The 20,934-nt window shown below is 42.6% G+C and overlaps 1 protein-coding gene across 6 annotated transcripts in view; it reads left to right on the forward strand.

Annotated features, from left to right (window-relative positions):
• Positions 1 to 12,820: 12,820 nt before the first annotated feature.
• DCLK1 (doublecortin like kinase 1) overlaps positions 12,821 to 20,934 on the forward strand; it is a 347,267-nt gene continuing 339,153 nt past the window's right edge. For 2 of the 6 annotated variants that reach the window (XM_030818533.1, XM_030818531.1), the window contains exons 1-2: positions 12,821 to 13,144; positions 18,121 to 18,515. In XM_030818533.1, the coding sequence (XP_030674393.1) occupies positions 18,140 to 18,515 (376 nt within the window). In that variant the 5' untranslated portion in view covers positions 12,821 to 13,144; positions 18,121 to 18,139. Of the gene's footprint in view, positions 13,145 to 13,534; positions 13,554 to 14,650; positions 14,679 to 18,120; positions 18,516 to 20,934 lie in introns of those variants that run through there. The other 4 variants (XM_030818529.1, XM_030818528.1, XM_030818532.1 and 1 more) reach the window with 3 other exon arrangements.

The following is a 20,934-nucleotide window of genomic DNA, read 5'->3' on the forward strand; positions in this document are numbered from 1 at the left end:
AACATGTGGCGTTTGGTTTTTTGTCCTTGCGATAGTTTACTGAGAATGATAGTTTCTAGTTTCATCCATGTCCCTACAAAGGACATGAACTCACCATTTTTTATGGCTGCATAGTATTCCATGGTGTATATGTGCCACATTTTCTTAATCCAGTCTATCGTTGTTGGACATTTGGGTTGTTTCCAAGTCTTTGCTATTGTGAATAGTGCCGCAATAAACATACGTGTGCATGTGTCTTTATAGCAGCATGATTTATAGTCCTTTGGGTATATAACCAGTAATGGGATGGCTGGGTCAAATGGTATTTCTAGTTCTACATCCCTGAGGAATTGCCACACTGACTTCCACAATGGTTGAACTAGTTTATAGTCCCACCAACAGTGTAAAAGTGTTCCTATTTCTCCACATCCTCTCCAGCACCTGTTATTTCCTGACTTTTTAATGATGGCCATTCTAACTGGTGTGAGATGGTATCTCATTTTGGTTTTGATTTGCATTTCTCTGATGGCCAGTGATGATGTGCATTTTTTCATCTGTCTGTTGGCTGCATGAACGTCTTCTTTTGAGAAGTGTCTGTTCATGTCCTTTGCCCACTTTTTGATGGGGTTGTTTGTTTTTTTCTTGTAAATTTGTTTGAGTTCATTGTAGATTCTGGATATTAGCCCTTTGTCAGATGAGTAGTTTGCGAAAATTTTCTCCCATTTTGTAGGTTGCCTGTTCACTCTGATGGTAGTTTCTTTTGCTGTGCAGAAGCTCTTTAGTTTAATTAGATCCCATTTGTCAATTTTGGCTTTTGTTGCCATTGCTTTTGATGTTTTAGACATGAAGTCCTTGCCCATGCCTATGTCCTGAATGGTATTGCCTAGGTTTTCTTCTAGGGTTTTTATGGTTTTATGTCTAACATGTAAGTCTTTAATCCATCTTGAATTAATTTTTGTATCAGGTCTAAGGAAGGGATCCAGTTTCAGCTTTCTACATATGGCTAGCCAGTTTTCCCAGCACCATTTATTAAATAGGGAATCCTTTCCCCATTGCTTGTTTTTGTCAGGTTTGTCAAAGATCAGATAGTTGTAGATATGTGACATTATTTCTGAGGGCTCTGTTCTGTTCCATTGATCTATGTCTCTGTTGTGGTACCAGTACCATGCTGTTTTGGTTAAGGTAGCCTTGTAGTATAGTTTGAAGTCAGGTAGTGTGATGCCTCCAGCCTTGTTCTTTTGGCTTAGGATTGACTTGGAGATGCGGGCTCTTTTTTGGTTCCATATGAACTTTAAAGTAGTTTTTTTCCAATTCTGTGAAGAAAGTCATTGGTAGCTTGATGGGGATGGCATTGAATCTATAAATTACCTTGGGCAGTCTGGCTATTTTCACGATATTGATTCTTCCAACCCATGAGCATGGAATGTTCTTCCATTTGTTTGTATCCTCTTTTATTTCATTGAGCAGTGGTTTGTAGTTCTCCTTGAAGAGGTCCTTCACATCCCTTGTAAGTTGGATTCCTAGGTATTTTATTCTCTTTGAAGCAATTGTGAATGGGAGTTCACTCATGATTTGGCTCTCTGTTTGTCTGTTATTGGTGTATAAGAATGCTTGTGATTTTTGCACATTGATTTTGTATCCTGAGACTTTACTGAAGTTGCTTATCAGCTTAAGGAGATTTTGGGCTGAGACAGTGGGGTTTTCTAGATATACGATCATGTCATCTGCAGACAGGGACAATTTGACTTCCTCTTTTCCTAACTGAATACCCTTTATTGCTTTCTCCTGCCTAATTGCCCTGGCCAGAACTTCCAACACTATGTTGAATAGGAGTGGTGAGAGAGGGCATCCCTGTCTTGTGCTAGTTTTCAAAGGGAATGCTTCCAATTTTTGCCCATTCAGTATGATATTGGCTGTGGGTTTGTCATAGATAGCTCTTATTATTTTGAAATACGTCCCATCAATACCTAATTTATTGAGAGTTTTTAGCATGAAGTGTTGTTGAATTTTGTCAAAGGCCTTTTCTGCATCTATTGAGATAATCATGTGGTTTTTGCCTTTGGTTCTGTTTATATGCTGGATTAGATTTATTGATTTGCGTATGTTGAACCAGCCTTGCATCCCAGGGATGAAGCCCACTTGATCATGGTGGATAAGCTTTTTGATATGCTGCTGGATTCGGTTTGCCAGTACTTTATTGAGGATTTTTGCATCAATGTTCATCAAGGATATTGGTCTACAATTTTCTTTTTTGGTTATGTCTCTGCCCGGCTTTGGTATCAGGATGATGCTGGCCTCATAAAATGAGTTAGGGAGGATTCCCTCTTTTTCTATAGATTGGAATAGTTTCAGAAGGAATGGTACCAGTTCCTCCTTGTGCCTCTGGTAGAATTCGGCTGTGAATCCATCTGGTCCTGGACTCTTGATTTGGTTGGTAAGCTATTGATTATTGCCACAATTTCAGAGCCTGTTATTGGTCTATTCAGAGATTCAACTTCTTCCTGGTTTAGTCTTGGGAGGGTGTATTTGTCGAGCACTTTATCCATTTCTTCTAGATTTTCTAGTTTATTTGCGTAGAGGTGTTTGTAGTATTCTCTGATGGTAGATTATATTTCTGTGGGATCAGTGGTGATATCCCCTTCATCATTTTTTATTGCATCTATTTGATTCTTCTCTCTTTTCTTCTTTATTAGTCTTGCTAGCGGTCTATCAATTTTGTTGATCTTTTCAAAAAACCAGCTCCTGGATTCATTAATTTTTTGAAGGGTTTTTTGTGTCTCTGTTTCCTTCAGTTCTGCTCTGATTTTAGTTATTTCTTGCCTTCTGCTAGCTTTTGAATGTGTTTGCTCTTGCTTTTCTAGTTCTTTTAATTGTGATGTTAGGGTGTCAATTTTGGATCTTTCCTGCTTTCTCTTGTGGGCATTCAGTGCTATAAATTTCCCTGTACACACTGCTTTGAATGTGTCCCAGAGATTCTGGTATGTTGTGTCTTTGTTTTCATTGGTTTCAAAGAACATCTTTATTTCTGCCTTCATTTCGTTATGTACCCAGTAGTCATTCAGGAGCAGGTTGTTCAGTTTCCACGTAGCTGAGCAGTTTTGAGCGGGTTTCTTAATCCTGAGTTCTAGTTTGATTGCACTGTGGTCTGAGAGACAGTTTGTTATCATTTCTGTTCTTTTACATTTGCTGAGGAGAGCTTTACTTCCAACTATGTGGTCAATTTTGGAATAGGTGTCGTGTGGTGCTGAAAAAAATGTATATTCTGTTGATTTGGGGTGGAGAGTTCTGTAGATGTCTATTAGGTCCGCTTGGTGCAGAGCTGAGTTCAATTCCTGGGAATCCTTGTTAACTTTCTGTCTCATAGATCTGTCTAATGTTGACAGTGGGGTGTTAAAATCTCCCATTATTATTGTGTGGGAGTCTAAGTCTCTTTGTAGGTCACTCAGGACTTGCTTTATGAATCTGGATGCTCCTGTATTGGGTGCATATATATTTAGGATAGTTAGCTCTTCTTGTTGAATTGATCCCTTTACCATTATGTAATGGCCTTCTTTGTCTCTTTTGATCTTTGTTGGTTTAAAGTCTATTTATCAGAGACTAGGATTGCAACCTCTGCCTTTTTTTGTTTTCCATTTGCTTGGTAGATCTTCTTCCATCCCTTTATTTTGAGTCTACGTGTGTCTCTGCATGTGAGAAGGGTTTCCTGAATACAGCACACTGATGGGTCTTGACTCCTTATCCAATTTGCCAGTCTGTGTCTTTTAATTGGAGCATTTAGCCCATTTACATTTACAGTTAATATTGTTATGTGTGAATTTGATCCTGTCATTATGATGTTAGCTGGTTATTTTGCTCATTAGTTGATGCACTTTCTTCCTAGCCTTGATGGTCTTTACAGTTTGGCATGTTTTTGCAGTGGCTGGTACCGGTTGTTCCTTTCCATGTTTAGTGCTTCCTTCAGGAGCTCTTTTAGGGCAGGCCTGGTGGTGACAAAATCACTCAGCATTTGCTTGTCTGTAAAGTATTTTATTTCTGCTTCACTTATGAAGCTTAGTTTGGCTAGATATGAAATTCTGGGTTGAAAATTCTTTTCTTTAAGAATGTTGAATATTGGCCCCCACTCTCTTCTGGCTTGTAGAGTTTCTGCCGAGAGATCAGCTGTTAGTCTGATGGGCCTCCCTTTGCGGGTAACCCAACCTTTCTCTCTGGTTGCCCTTAACATTTTTTCCTTCATTTCAACTTTGGTGAATCTGACAATTATGTGTCTTGGAGTTGCTCTTCTCGAGGAGTATCTTTGTGGCGTTCTCTGTATTTCCTGAATCTGAATGTTGGCCTGCCTTGCTAGATTGGGGAAGTTCTCCTGAATAATATCTTGCAGAGTGTTTTCCAACTTGGTTCCATTCTCCCTGTCACTTTCAGGTACACTAATCAGACGTAGGTTTGGTCTTTTCACATAGTCCCATATTTCTTGGAGGCTTTGTTTGTTTCTTTTTATTCTTTTTTCTCTAAACTTCCCTTCTCGCTTCATTTCATTCATTTCATCTTCCATCACTGATAACCTTTCTTCTAGTTGATCGCATTGGCTACTGAGGTTTCTGCAGTCTTCACGTAGTTCTCAAAACTTGGCTTTCAGCTCCATCAGCTCCTTTAAGCACTTCTCTGCATTGGTTATTTTAGTTAAACATTCATCTAATTTTTTTCAAAGTTTTTAACTTCTTTGCCATTGGTTTGAATTTCCTCCTGTAGCTCGGAGTAGTTTGATCGTCTGAAGCCTTCTTCTCTCAACTCGTCAAAGTCATTCTCCGTCCAGCTTTGTTCTGTTGCTGGTGAGGAACTGCGTTCCTTTGGAGGAGGAGAGGCACTCTGCTTTTTAGAGTTTCCCGTTTTTCTGCTCTATTTTCTCCCCATCTTTGTAGTTTTTTTCTGCTTTTGGTCTTTGATGATGGTGATGTACAGATGGGTTTTTGGTGTGGGTGACCTTTCTGTTTGTTAGTTTTCCTTCAACAGACAGGACCCTCAGCTGCAGGTCTGTTGGAGTTTGTTAGAGGTCCACTCCAGACACTGTTTGGCTGGGTGTCAGCAGCGGTGGCTGCAGAACAGCAGATTTTCATGAACCGCAAATTCAGCTGTCTGATCATTCCTCTGGAAGTTTTGTCTCAGAAGAGTACCCGGCCGAGTGAGGTGTCAGTCTGTCCCTACTGGGGGGTGCCTCCCAGTTAGGCTGCTCAGGGGTCAGGGTCCCACTTTAGGAGGCAGTCTGCCCGTTCTCAGATCTCCAGCTGCGTGTTGGGAGAACCACTACTCTCTTCAAAGCTGTCAGACAGGGACATTTAAGTCTGCAGAGGTTACTGCTTTTTGTTTGTCTGTGCCCTGCCCCCAGAGGTGGAGCCTACAGAGGCAGGCAGGCCTCCTTGAGCTGTGGTGGGCTCCACCCAGTTCGAGCTTCCTGGCTGCTTTGTTTACTTAACCAAGCCTGGGCAATGGTGGGCGCCCCTCCCCCAGCCTCGCTGCTGCCTTGCAGTTGGATCTCAGACTGCTGTGCTAGTAATTAGCGAGACTCCGTGGGCATAGGACCCTCCAAGCCAGGTGCAGGACACAATCTCCTGGTGTGCCGTTTTCCAAGCCCATTGGAAAAGCACAGTATTCGGGTGGGAGTAATCCGATTTTCCAGGTGCCATCTGTTACCCCTTTCTTTGACTAGGAAAGGGAACTCCCTGACCCCTTGCACTTCCCGAGTGAGGCAATGCCTCACCCTGCTTCAGCTCGTGCACGGTGCGCTGCACCGACTGTCCTGCACCCACTGTTTGGCACTCCCTAGTGAGATGAACCTGGTACCTCAGATGGAAATGCAGAAATCACCCGTCTTCTGTGTCGCTCATGCTGGGAGCTGTAGACCGGAGCTGTTCCTATTCGGCCATCTTGGCTCCCAGCCTATCTGGAATTTCATATAAATGAAATTATGCAGCATGTAGTCATTCGTGCCGGTCTTTTTTCACTGAACATAATACCTTGAGATCCCATGTTGTGTGTATCAGCAGTTCTGCTTTTTAAATAGCTGTATGCATATTCCACAGTTTGTTTATCCATTAACCAGTAAATGTTTATTTCAGTTGTCGTTTTACCTAATATGAATAAAACTGGTAAAAAAGCTTAAATACAAGTCTCCTTAAACATATTTTTCTTTTTCTTGGGTATATATCTAGGTACGGGATTGATGGGTCATAGAGTAGGTACAAAAAAACCTGGCAAATTATTTTTCAAAATGATTGTATCATTTTATATTCCAAACAGGGATGATGGAGAGCTTTAACTGCTCAACCTCCTCCCCAACACTTGGTATCATCAGTCTTTTTATTTTTAGTTATTCTGTTGGGTATGCAATGGCATCTCATTGTGGTTTGGGTTTGCATTTCCCTAGAGACTAAAGATGTTGGGCATTCTTATGTGTTCTTTGGTAATGTGTCTATTCAAATCTTTTGTCTTTCTATTCCTCTTTTTTTGTTCCGATCCGTGTTGAGCTGTAAGAGATCTTTAATCTGGATGCAAGATCTTTATCAGAGATATATTTTGCAATTTTTTTTTGCTACTTTGTGGCTTGCCTTTTCATTTTCTTAACAGTGTCTTTTGAAGAGCAAAAGTTTTTTAATTTCGTAAAAGCCATCTTAACTAATTCTTACTTATGTTTCATGTTTTTGGGTCTTCTCTAAGTAATCTTTGTATAGCCAAAGGTCACAAAGATGTTTTTCCCATATTTTATTCTAGAAATTTTATTGTGTCAGTTTTTGCATTTAGATTTATGATACATTTGAGTTAATTGTTAAGTGAAAGGAGTTATAATACAATACATTACATCCATTAGCATCTTACATATTTCTATTTAAAGCTACACTTTCGGTATATATACATATACATGAAAAAGTTTAGAATATGTATGTACCAACAATATTTTGATTTTTTTCACTTAAAAGATTATCAACAGCAGAAATGTAGTACGTTTTCTCTTTGTTTAAAATATACCTTTAAAAATCCACTTCTACAAATTAAATTAAATTTTAAAAGACTCCTTGGGATACATTAAAAACTTACCAATGACTCTTTGACTTTACTTATGAAATTATTCAGTCTACAGGCATATTTTATAAAAGGACACACACTATTGTCTGAGCCCCTAATTTAAAAAATCCCAGGTGTTTCAGGTGAGGTCTGCTACATGCTTAGAAGACTTACATAACTACTGTGACTTCTGAAAGATTTGTATTCTATAGAATCAGTGAGAGTTCTCAGAAAATATAATTATATAAAATATAATTAACAGAGTAGCATACAGTATTTTAATATAAGTATGTATTAATAAATATAAAAAGTAAATTATTTGTCTCTAAAAAATTTCTGGAACAAAGAATGTGGTTAAATAAAATTCTATTTGAAAGCATTTTAGAGCTTAGCATGGTGGCTCATGCCTCTAATCTCAACACTTTCAGAGGCCAAGGCAGGAGGACTGCTTGAGCCCAGTAGTTCCAGACCAGCCTCAGCAATATAGTAAGACCTCATCTCTACCAAAAATAAAACAGTTAGCCAGGTTTGGTGGCAAATATCTGTAGTCCCAGCTACTCAGGAGGCTCCGGTGGGAGGATCACTCGAGCATGGGAGGCTGAGGCTGCAGTGGGCCGTGATCATGCCACTGCACTCGTGGCATGGGTGACAGAGTGAGACCCTGTTTCAAAAAAACAAAAAACAAGACGTATTTTAGCAAAGGTGACTATTTTTGAGGTTAATTTTAGGATCCTTAAGTAAAATTTTCATTATTTTGGGGTAATTACTCCATTCCTTGCAGCAGTGATAGAATGTATAAGTAAGTATACATTCTTAAGTTATTTTTCTGAAATCCTTGTATCAAGAATAACCTGTAATTTTACATAATTTTATTTTTCACTTGGAGATGCCATATTTAATCTATGGACTTGAAGAACTCTGCAAGTTCTTCAAGAAGTCAATATATCAAATATTTAAGAAGTCACAGTAGTTATGCAAGTTCAGATTCACTTCTCTGCTTAAAATCCTTCACTGATTTTCCTTTTCTTTAGGACAAGTCTACATTCCTTAATAAGGTCCTCAGGATGTGGGATGCTGTCCCCTGCCCACCCTTGCAGCTGCCTCTCTTCACTCTGTCTGCCTGTGCACCAGCCACTCTGCCCAGCTCTTCTTCCTTGAACAAGCTGCTTCCCACTCAAAGTCTTCACTCAGCTATTTCTTTTCCTTGGAATAATGCCCTTCCCCCTTGTTGCCTGGCAAACTTCAGGTCTCTGCTTAAATGTTACTTCCTCGGGGAAGAAACGCTCTCCTTGAAGTTATTTGTGTTCTTTTCCTTCACGGTACTTAAATAATTGTTTGTGTAAGTATGGGTTTAATCCAATCTCCCTACAAGCTACCAATGCCTGGGCACAGAATATTTGTAACTCTATCTCACGATTGTATTACTTCTACCTAGCAAGGTGCCTGGCACATTGGAGACACTCAAAAATTACTTATTAGTTGAATGGATGAATGAATGAAAAATTATGCAGTCTGTAAATACTCATGACCTCAAAATGGCATTGAAGTCAAGGATATAATCCTTCATATAAAAATGTGAATTTTTCCTATCACTGGATCTCTAGATAATCATTTTCTGTAGAGAATATGTTAACCTCTAATTACTTGAGTACGTTGAGAGAGTCATTGGCCATCAGCCATCAACCTGGAGAGAGACTGTGGGCAGTAAGGTGATGGAGCCTGCTGTGACCATGTTCTGTTGAAAGCTTTTATCAACAACTGAGATGATGATGTTGGTGCAGTGTTAATCAGACTGATAGGATGCTGGAGGGATCATTCAAGTATAATGTGCCCTCATTAGGATCCAAAAGGATCTCACTCAACAGGTTTGAATGGGGGAGCAAATAACAATACGCAACGTTAATAAAGGAAAATTCCAAGTGGGCACTGGACTTAGGTCCCCCAAATCTAATTAAACAAATGCAGAATGAGAGGTCATAAGAGCAAAACATGTGAAAAGCATGGAGATTTTTATTGACTGGATGAGTCAATAGCATGGCATGCCTGTCAGAGACATTGATTAGATGTTAGCTTCCTATAATGGAAACACCATGTCAACAGCCAATGAAGTCATGGAGCTTCCCTAGTCAGACCACCCCTGCTGTGCCATGCCCAGTTCCAGGAGGCAGATGTGGAGGGAGATACTGACAGTTGCACTGCTGTGAGCATTTCCAAAGATGTCAAATGAGAGGCAGTTGAAGGGTTGAGGATTCCTAGTTAATGAGGAGTCAAATTTGGGAGAAAGTAATGAGACTGTCAAGCAAAAGCCAGGACCATTTGATTTGTTCTCCACAGTTCTAAAGAGTAGACCCAGGGTGCACAGGAAAATTCCAGGGAAGTGGATCTTAGTTGAATTTGAGGAGCTGTCCAGCAGGGGAGTGGGCTGTGCAGAGTTCCCCTTTACCAAAGCAAATTACATTTAGGCAGGAACGAAGAAAAGAGCTTTCGGAAGCTCTGTGCTAGTTTATAGAGGTTCTATCAGAGTAGTAGGGGCCTTTCTTCCTCTGTGTTGGTCCAGAATCTCATGTAGTTTGGACCTCAGCATGTTTGGAGGGCCAAACCAAAGGTAAACAGCCAGTTAAAACAATTATTTTTAAAGATCTCATTTACTATGTCTAGAATTCCATAATCTATCCTAACACTCAAAGGGATAATCTTATTCCTCTTCGCTTTTGCCACAGATGCAACAGAATGGAGGCTGGAAGACAACTTGCTGTGGAGGGAATTCATGCACTGGGTAAAAATTGATAGGCTTCTGCCAAGGTCTCACATCACTGAGTTTCTGTGATTCTAGTAGAAGCCAGAAGTATTTTCTCTGTAATTAGAGGGAATTAGATAAACTATCAGGAAATGTCATAAACAGCCTTCAGAAGAAAAGAAATACAAAGGAAAAGCAGACTGACGATTGTGTTCTGTAAAGCTGCTTCTCACAATTGTGGCAGCCACTACATATACACAGTCTCCCAACCCAGGAGCACTATATGCCCATAGCCACAGAGGAGAGATCATGAATGAGCCAGGCAAATTCTTCCTCCTAGAGGGAAAAACAGGAAGTGTATCTCTTCCTGCTCATATTCTCATTCTACAGTTCTACTTGCATCTACATGATTAAGCATATTGTTTATGAAGAAGCCAATGAAAAGAACCTGAAAAAAGTTGCATGGTGAATGAAAAAGTATTTTTCCAAAGAATAATGGTTCTCTATCTCTTTCCTGGTTTGCACTAAAACCTTACATTCAGGAAGACAAGCACACTTAGATAAGATTGTCCATCCACTTTGTTGCCAGAGGTTAAAGTGCAAATGTCCTCATGAGAAGTTTAGTCCAAAGACACATTTGAGGGGATCCATCACTAAAAGAAGCAGTGTTCATGATAGCAAGGAGTTAACTCTCTGTTATGAAGTAATAAGCTCTTTGATTAAAAGACTGCGTTTTCCAAAAAAGATTACACTTTGCACTAGAATTTGGTATTGCTTTATAAGCATATGGCCTTAGCAATTGAAAACTGACTTGAATTTTAAAACGTAGCGATTTTAAATATTGAAGTTAGGCTTGACATTTTTAAGCTACGTGACTGTGGGCAAATGATGTAACCTCTCTATGTCTAAATTCCTTCTTCTGTAAGATGAGGATAATAATGCCAATGCCTACCTTGCACGGTTCTTATGAGAATGAAATAAGAAAACGTATAAAAGCCCCCAGCATGGCAAAACGCGAGCACTAAATTAATGGGAGCCACTGAGAGAGCCGGGGCCTAGTCATTTTCAACCTGTAGGATACAGAGCTGTGTCTGCTTGGGGCGGTAGTTGGGGTACAGCTTAAATAGCATTTGCTTTTGGGAGCTAGAATGAGATCTCCAATACTTTCAGATGATCCTGGGGGAAAGGATGTATTAATTCCATTCACTTCTTTGATCAATATCTTAGTAATATAAAGGAAATAGCATTCGTTTTTGAAAATTACTTGAATTAGGAGTTTTCTAGTTAGATTTCATTTCAATAAGGAATTATTGTTGAATATACATTAGATTTGCCAAATGCTTAAGCTACCCTGGAATGAACTTTAGTACCAGCCTGCTGTCCTGGACTAAATGATATGATCATAATGTAGGGCCAATGTATACTATTTAATGTCCTCATCTACTTAATTATCAGTTGCCCCCTGGTTTCCTTAAAGAGCTAATGATGCCCAACTATTTCTAGTGAGAGCACTTTGCTACTGAGAGAGTCAAACACCAAGGTGTTTCTCTGAACACATTATCTGCGTGTGCAAAGTACAACAGCTAGGAAGAGGTAAGATGATGGCGAGTTACTTACAGCTCTTAAGAAATGACCCTAGTAGAATATCCATAGGGGTTAAGAGATGAAATTTATTTCTTGGCTTAGCATTTTGGAAGAAATCACTTGGCATTTTTCATTGGCAAGATAAAAAGAAGCTCTGATTTCTGTTCTCCAGAAGATGTACTTGGCTTCTTCCTTTCTCTTTATTTACCCCCATGGCTCTCATTTTGCCTCAGAATGTGAAAGAATAGGCTTACTACTTTGCATTTAGATAATTTGGTGAGTTCACTGTACTCTCATCTCTGGGCTATTAAATAGTTCAAAAATAAATATTGCATCACTTATGGAATATGTAGCATGGATCTCATTTGAGCTGTGTTTTAAAACAAATGGTAATTATTTAACATTTACATCATACTTGGAAAGTATTTCAGAATAGTACTTTTTAATAATAAGTAGTCAAACACATAACTGGGATCAATGGGGAAGAGAAAAATAAAATTTTAATGTTCCACTGAAAGGTGTAGGCTCAGGAAAAGAGAAAAATACTTATGTGTATTTGTATACTTATGTGTATTTGGGACAAACACAGGTCGTGGGCGACAGGATTGAAAGTCAGATTAACTGGATCAAAATTCAGGCTGCATACTGAGCCAGTCTAAGATTTCACCGAAATCTGGGAGCTGCTCCCACTCCCTGGACTTTTGTGCAAAGACCGGAGGAAGCTGTGAACAGCCTGGGCTAGGAGAACATTCCCGCTCTGGGAGGAGAGGCTCGCATGAGCTCATGGGGCTTTCCACCGCAGACCCAGCTTTGGCAGCCACAAAGTGTCCAGTAGTGAAACCTGGCCCTTAAGTTCTCAAGGGCCCGTTGGAACATATTTGACTCTAAGCAGAGGTCACTATTCCAAGGGTGACTCATGTCTTGGGGTTAAGTGGAGATGATGGGTGGGATCCATGAGCAGATCCAGCTCTTCCCAATGTGGGGGGCACCAGAGTGCATAGCTTGGGAGGGTTGGTCATCCAAAGAGGCACTGCGTGGGTGCATCCCGGGCAAAAAGGACGAGAAGGTGATCCACTGGTTTCCATACCCTGGGAAAGGTGTCAGACCGTGAGGTCACATCAAAAGGTATGGGTGTGGGTACCTCCTTCCCTATCCCGACGGTGGGGGCCTCATCTCTGGGCCATATCACCTCTCTGCCTTGCACACTTCCTGGCTCAGACTCAGCCCTGTCCACGTTCTCTTCCACCATCTGATCTGCCCCCATCTCCCAACGACCACTTCTGGGGACTAGGGAGGTTTAGGGGTGTAGTCAAGCCAGATGCACCGAGGTTGCTGCGGTGGGAATAGGGCGCTGGGAGGGAGGAGGGCCTGGGGCGCAGCCGTGGTGGGTGCGCCCTGCCAAGAAGGGCGGGGGCGACGGAGCGCGCACGCGGAGGAGGCGGAGGAGGAGGGAGACGGGAGGGCGTGTGAGCGAGTGAGACAAGAAAAGGGAGCGCGCCCGCCGCCGCCGCCGCCCTCCTCTGGAGAGAGAGGCTGGAGTGAGGCTGTGCGAAGCGCCGCATTTCAATGAGGACGGGCCGAGGCACATCCCTGCACTAGTGGCCGCAACCGAGACGCCGCGCTCCAGCAGCTGCTGCCGCCCAGCCCGGCCCTGCCGCCGCCCCCGAGCCCCGCAGCCCCTCAGCCCCTCAGCCCCGCAGCCCCGGCCGCGCCCAGCCCGGCGAGGACAGCACCAGGAGGCGGCCCCCAGCGCGGCCACAAAGACCCCCGGCGGCGTCTCTCCGCGGACCGGTGCGTGGTTTGCCTTCCCTGGGTACTGGAGCTGCGCGGAGGGGTGCCGGGGGACTCCGCAGCGCCCGCTCCGCCCGCAGCCGCGGGGCGCCGAAGGCAGGGCGGGCGCTCAGCTTGGCCCCGCCGCCCCGCCCGCAGTTCCTCGAAAGGCGGCCGCCCTGCCCTGGCCAGTCTGGCCCGACCCGGGGCGTTGCGTGCGGGCGGCCCCGGGGCTGCTGGCACCTGCCTCTTTTGTTTGGTGCTATGGGGCTTTAAAGCTGGAGTCGGGCGAGCGGGCCCTCCCAGGCTTTTCGCGTTGTTGGTGGAGATGGAGAGCCAGGGCGGAGGAGCTGGGAGAGGTGCTTGTCATTGTCAGAACTGGCTGCGGAGCGGGAACCAAGGAAGGAGTGGCCGGGCCCGGCCTCTTATTGTGTGTGTGCTTTTCCGTGTGCCCGGGCCAGTGATGTGTGCTTGTGGATGGGGTCGATTCGTGCGTGGTGGTGGCTGCAGCGTGGGTGTTGCAAGTACGTTTGCAGGGTCTCAAGTTCCTTCAGGGACAGCGAGGCTGCCTCATGTTCAAATTAGTACCTGCAGTGCTAAAAGCATGCGGAGAGGAAATGGCATTTTTCCTTCAAGTGGGAGCGCACGCACAGCCCCGCAATGCCCCCACAAAAAAGGCTGCTTTTGAAAACCAGGTTTGCGTGGAGTTGCTGCTGGATTTGGCAAGGAGATGCTTGGTCGGTGAGAGAGCAGATGAAAGGTTTCATTCAAACCGGCTCCCTCTCTGCTGCACCTGTGAGTGTGTCCAGGCACGGTGCACACACGTTCAGCGACCACACTGCAGGGTGTTCCGTGAATACATTTTATGACTGTTCCTAAATATATTGCCTTTCAGTGGGAAAGGAAAGTAGGACAGCGTTTTAAGTATGAAATGTCACATGGATGCAGGTCAGAAGGGATTTTTAAGAGAGGTCATATGGAGGAAAATTATAAGAGATATGCACACACCCTGTGATGTCTACGGCCATGGTGGTGCACGGGCCTGGAAGGTATGTGTGCCTTTTATTCCATGCCAGTCCACCTGAATCCTAATCCCACGGTTAAAATATGCCTTGGGACTTCCAGGTCCAGCATCTATTTAGATGTGGTAGCCTTTATGCCATTTTTTTTCTTGGTATATACGTGTGTAAATTTCTGAAACAAGAACCATGTGCTTATCTAGAAAAGGATGAACATAGATTCCTCAAAATGGTGAGAAATCCCACCGAGAACAGTCAGGGATGTTGGTTTCTTGAAATGGCAGGATTTATAGGAAAAGCTCTGATAAGAGCCAGTGGCCCTTCTTACCTCCAGTGTCTGTGGTCGCTGTGGCTGAGGCGCTGTTGTTACCATCCTGGTGCCACTGCACATGTGCACTCAGGCCCTTGGCCACCTATGGTCTCTGAACATTGAGCTGTGTGTTCTCACAGGCTTCCTGTGCAGAAAGTGTGAATCTGTGGAAGGCCAGTGGATCTTCAGAAGCTCATGCATGGTTCAAATGTATGACTAAGCCAAGGTGAGGGAAAGAACACCTATTTTGTTGCCACGAATAATTACCAGCACACTAGGGTGCCGAATGTGCTGCATTTAGAGGTAGCTGTAGCCTTGAAAATGACTTCACTCTGAGTATGGTTTCTTTTGTCGACACCACTGCCCACTTTTGGACAGATTCAGGGAAGGGAAGTAAAAGGTGTAGTCCTGCCCTGGATGAACCTGTGATCCAGTTTGAGGAAATATGCAAATAAAATGAAACAAAGTAAACCTTTTTTCTATTTTAAATTGTTCTTTTCTTCTTTTTTCATCTGGTGTGGGAATTCTTGGTCCTAAAAGCCCGTTCCCCCAGGAAATTCAAACTATTGCCAAATTATTTGGCCTTTGCCAATTGTCAGTCACTGAGAATTCAATGTGCACTCTTTCTGGTAACAGAACTGTGCCATCCTTCCCTATGGCCCTGCTTGTTTTCTTTTAGTTTATATCAATTTGGAAGGAAATCCGTAAACTCCTAGTGTTGGGAGAATGATCACTGCCTTTAAGAATAAAATACAAACTTAAAAGTGAGTTTGGCCTTTATAATTTACAAAATGTTGAAGAGCTTAGTGAGTTGGTGTGAGTACTGGGAATGTCTTCCACTCTACCCCCAAGACACACTCCCTTTTAGAAGACAAGAGAGCTCACTTTAAAACCATATAAATTAAAAAGTAAGAGCAGTTACCAGTATCATGGGCAAAAGTTGGTTCTGTTTAACAACTAATGCCTACAGGATTGGATATCAAGTGATCATTGTTTTAAAGTTATCTAACATCAAAATCAATGAAACCAGTTCAGAGCTGCCTATATATAGTACAACTGTTTTTGAAAAATGCAAATTCTGACTACTATGAGTTATTAAGAGGCATGAAATAGTTTTCATATTTGGAGGGAAAAAAGTACACTGAACTTATTAACACTCCAGGTTTAAATCACACTTCATTTCTCCCTCCCCAGACCTTCAGTGGGGTCAGCAATAGACCCATAAGCAGGTAGATAGAATCATGAACATCAGAGGCCTGCTGACCACTGCTTCCTCTGTGTGCAGACGAGATCTGGATCAGTTATGTGGCCTGTCCAAGGTCACTGAGCTAGTTAGGAGTGAGGGCTTACAAAATCCTTCTTCTCAATGCTGAAGAGGAACCGGTTTCAAAGGAGCAAGGGATGGAAAACGCCAGCTTTGGAGTTACAGTAAATCTGGGTTCAAATCTCAACCCCTCAGTTATAATTTTGGGACCCTGGATAAATTCCATACTCACCTGAGTATTAATAATATTACCTACCTTGGTGGATTAATATGAGGTTTAGAAGAGAATTTTTGGCGTATTATACAACTGGTTGATGAGTAATAGTGTCAGGTACCTCCTAGACCTTCAATAAATATTGCTTTCTTCCACTTCATTTCTGGAGTACCAAATCTCTAGCCATGGTTTCAGGTGTGAAATTTTAGCCATTCTGAATGGATCAGAGGTCAGTTTACTGAGGGTCAAAGAAAGGTTGGGGAGACAGTGGTACATTGGTGAGTGTTCGCTGACCTTCAGAAAGGTGATGTCCATCTATATGGTAGGACTTGGGAAGTGCTTGTAAGGTTCTTGCTCCAAATTTTACATTTTCCTGATATTCTATTTCAACATGCCTGAAATTTTGTCATTAAAATGTCTTTCCTTTGAATGCTTTGGTCTTTCCACTTTTTAGATTGTCTTGTTAAAATACAGATGCCCCTGCAGGATTCCACAAACCTTTATCAACCAACCCCTCAGCAAGGATGAACTGGTCCCCCAGGCAGCTTGCTGTGGGGACCAGAGGGTACAGATGTACCTTTCAAAAGGTCATGAGATGGAGATCAGGAAGAAAGCAGGGGCCTCTCTTGCCAGAAAGGAAAGATTCTATTCCTACTAGCTCTTTATGTGTCAGGGCCAGGAACACAAAAACAGATTTTATTAATAAAAAATTTAGTACTTATCACATGTCAGACACTATGCTAAGAACTTCATGTGCATGAACTTATTTAATAGTTAATACTGACTACGAGGTGGGTATTGTTCTCATTCCCGTTTTGTGGTTGAGGAAATCAAGGCTTAAAGATGCTAAGCAAGTAGATTTTTCAAGCTTACACAGCTGGCATGGGGTCAAGTGTAAATCGACATCTTTAAGCCTCAATTTCTTCAATCACAAAGATAGAGAGCCTTAATGAAAGGAAGAACCAAGAAATGTACTTCCAAACAACATTTTTTTCCTTTCTTGTTGTTCCTCTTCCTTCTCCTCCTCCTCTTCCTTGTTCTTCTTTTTTTAAACTCAACTTTTCTGAAGTACTAAATGTAAGTAAATGAAGTATAGTGAATTTGCTTTTAAAAATATGGAATGTGTGAATATGTTGGAAAATCTTCTTTAACTTGGTCCAACCTACAGATTGATTTAATTTGCTCTCCATCTGGCCATGGGGCACACAAACACTCTGTAAAACTTTCACAATCTGACTGTTATGCTGCCTGCCCTCTCTTTCTGTCCCAGCCCTCCATAGCTACTTATCTTTCACTGTATAATGATATGAGAGCTTATTTTCTTCCTGCTACCAGGATTAGCCCTCTGCCCTGCAAGGAGCAGTGGGCTTTGGAGTCAGGGAAACCTGGAACAGAGTTGCTAGTACATGCATTTCTCAACTGTATTACTCGGAGCAATTTAGGGGAAATTTTTCTGTGCCTCAGTTTCTTCATTTGTAAAGAAGGACAATACTTTGGAAAGTTGTTGTGTCTACTGGGAATAATATCTGTTTGAAGCCTGATGCACAACGGGCAACCTAGGAGCTGCTTCTAGCAAATTTGTGGTTGATTAATAAGCTGTTTCCGCTGGGATCGGCCCCTTCTGTTGAGAGCGTGCAGAGGAGCCTGTGTTTATTTTGTGGGAATTCACATCCCTTTCTCTTTCTGTCCCACTTGATAACTCATATTAAATGTGCCATCAGTTAAAGCAATGTTTCCACCCAGCTGTTCTGAAGCAGACCCTTTGAAATCATGATCTCAAAATGACATCATCCCAAAACTTTGGGAGGCCAAAGGGGTTGGGGGGCGGGAGAGGATCACTTGAGGCCAGGGATTCAAGACCAGCCAGGACAATAGAACAAGACCCTCATCACTACTACTAAAAACAAGCAAACAAACAACAAAAAATGAAGGAAATTAACCAGGTGTGGTGCAGGCACCTGTAAGCTGTAGTAGTCCCGACTACTCTGGGAGACTGATGCAGGAGGATCACTTGAGCCCAGGAGTGCGAGGCTTCAGTGAGTACTTCAGTGAGTGCCATCTCACTGCAGCCCGGGTGACAGAGCCGGACCCTGTCCCTAATTTAGAAAAAAAAAAAAAAAATATATATATATATATATATTTTTAACCTACATCAATATGTGTGTCTGCTTTTGTTTCTGGGGCTCGTAGGTCCTACTTGAAGTCCATCATGTCCTTCGGCAGAGACATGGAGCTGGAGCACTTCGACGAGCGGGATAAGGCGCAGAGATACAGCCGAGGGTCGCGGGTGAACGGCCTGCCGAGCCCAACGCACAGCGCCCACTGCAGCTTCTACCGCACCCGCACGCTGCAGACGCTCAGCTCCGAGAAGAAGGCCAAGAAAGTTCGTTTCTATCGAAACGGAGATCGATACTTCAAAGGGATTGTGTATGCCATCTCCCCAGACCGGTTCCGATCTTTTGAGGCCCTGCTGGCTGATTTGACCCGAACTCTGTCGGATAACGTGAATTTGCCCCAGGGAGTGAGAACAATCTACACCATTGATGGGCTCAAGAAGATTTCCAGCCTGGACCAACTGGTGGAAGGTGAGCGCTGTGAGATAACCCCCACGCGACCCTGCGGGTTCCAGGCTCAGATTTCCAGTGTTGTAGCCGATTCGCATTTGCCCTCTGACAGTTGGCATTCAGCCTTATGGCTGTGATCCTTATAGTTTCACACATATGAATGTGCTATTGTGTAGTGTAAAAAGGAAAAAAAAAATAATGGTATTGTCAGGTAGCTTATAATGATGGGCCAAGGGAAAAAGTGCCTAATTCTACAGCATTCCCTGTTTTCTTCCTCATATGCATGCTGCATTAATTTTAAAAGTCCATTTATCGCTTCAATCTCATAGTTTATATTCGTTTCTAAATGCAAATTAAACTTTTGCTATCACGATATCTCAAAGTACTTGAATTGAAAATGACAAATGGATCATGAAATTTTAGAGTTGAAAGGAACCTTAGATAGTTATCAAACCCATTAATTTTATCTTTGGAGTCTAAGGACCAGAAAATTCAAATGACATGTCGGTGGTTACATGGTAAGATAGTGATGACCCTGGACCAAAACTTAGGTTTTCTGACAACTCGTTCCACTGCGATGCTTCCTTTTGAGTTTAAAGGATTATTGTCTTTCTCTGATATTTGAGGATATGCAGTGACTAATCTGTTCAGTTTAAATTTTTAAGTCCAATTTAGGTTAATAGTAATTATCTGTTTTAGACATTTAATGTGGAGATAGGACTGTTTGCGTCCACGGATGCAGCCTGGTATCTTATGCAAGCAGAGAAGGTCACCGACTCTGGGCTACACTTGCCTCAGGACTGACCCTATTTGAACAGGGCATAAAGCCTGTCATTGCCTTAGAAATCATCGCCAATTAAAATGAGTTGGAGAAAAAAGACTGGGATTAAATGTATATCAAGGTGCAAAAAAGGCTAGCAGATCCTCTTTGGAGAGTTGGTTTTTCTGAGATTGAGATCTCAAGGCCCTGATGATGAAAAAATAGATGGCACAAAGAACCTGGGAAAGGGAGGTCGGATGGAGCGTTGGAAGAGCTTGATTTCGCCTTGAGTTCATTTTTACTCCAGAACTATTTGCTCAGGCTGTGTAACTCAACTGGGTCCAGGAGGGATGCCATATGATTCCTCCCTCTCTTGTGCAGGTAGCAGGAAGCACCTGTTGCAGCCCCGTTGGAGTTGGGGGCTGCTCTCCCCTGACCGCACACTGACAGAGCCCTCTTGTCCTGCTTTGTAACCAGTGTTTGTATGTGATTCAAGGCTGGGGGCTTCTCCCTTTTTGCTTCCCTTCATCCCTTGGCAGGAATGCCAGCCTGATCACAGTGTGACTGGCCTTGAGAGCGTGCAGAGGAGCCTGTGTTTATTTTGTGGGAATTCACATCCCTTTTCGGTGACTTGACAAGCTGCCAACATGCCTGCGGACTTGGCCTTTTTCCTTCTATTCAGAGGGTGGAACTTCCAGTAAATTAAAGGAGAAGAATGAACATGAAATTTTACTGTTTCAGCTTTAATTTCTGTGCCCTGCCCTTTGCATGACCTTGGGAAATCCAAGGTTAAATGAAACATTTGGTGGTATAGTCCAGGGGATCTGGATAAAAGTCACATGCAAAGTCAGGTGCATGACCAGTCAGCAAGCCATCCCTCCGAGGGCTGGTAGTACTGTAGGGAAAAATATGGCAAGATCTCAAAGCACATTCTAAGACAGCCATGGGTTGACACCTCACTCTGTTCCAGAGTCACTTGTGTAGCATCTATGGGGGTTGGGGTACTTCAATCAGTTTCCACCCAGAAATGATCTTTACTTAGAAGTGGCTGAAGATACTCCAATGACTCCCATCCACCAAGGAGAGGGTCTGGGAGGTGGTAGGTGACAGTACTCCCTTCACATCTAGGGACCAGCAAAATTATGGCATGCCTGTCACCATCTTCTTTGTCTTTGTCTTTTACTGCAAAATAATGCTTTCTCTGAGGGACTGATGTCTTGACTGAAGGTAATAATGATAGCTCTCAGTTACTGAGCATGTGCCAGGCACTGGCCAAATCCTTGCATATATGAATACGTTTAATTCTCACAATGATCTTAGGAGGTAGGAACTGTTATACTAAGGTGAGAAAAGGAAGGTACAGTGTGGTTAAATGATCTGCTCAAACTCACAAAGAAAGAAATGGTAGAGTTAGGATTTGAACCCAGGAGGGCTAGGGCCAAAGCTTGAGCTCATAACTACCTCTAAGATGCTGCATGCTATGAATTCAACTACTGTATCGAGTTTTTCCCCTCAATCAATATGAAGTAACTGCTGACTGAATATTCTGCTGTTTAAAAATGACTTTTTTGGAAAAAAACCATTATCTGATTGAATGAATGGTAACTTTGGTACAGTGTGTGAGTTCACCATGTTGGCTGCATTTATTTTTTGAATTTTCATTTAAACAGATTTTTTTCT

Source organism: Nomascus leucogenys, chromosome 9 (genome assembly GCF_006542625.1).
Source record: "Nomascus leucogenys isolate Asia chromosome 9, Asia_NLE_v1, whole genome shotgun sequence".
Lineage (NCBI taxonomy): Eukaryota > Metazoa > Chordata > Mammalia > Primates > Hylobatidae > Nomascus > Nomascus leucogenys.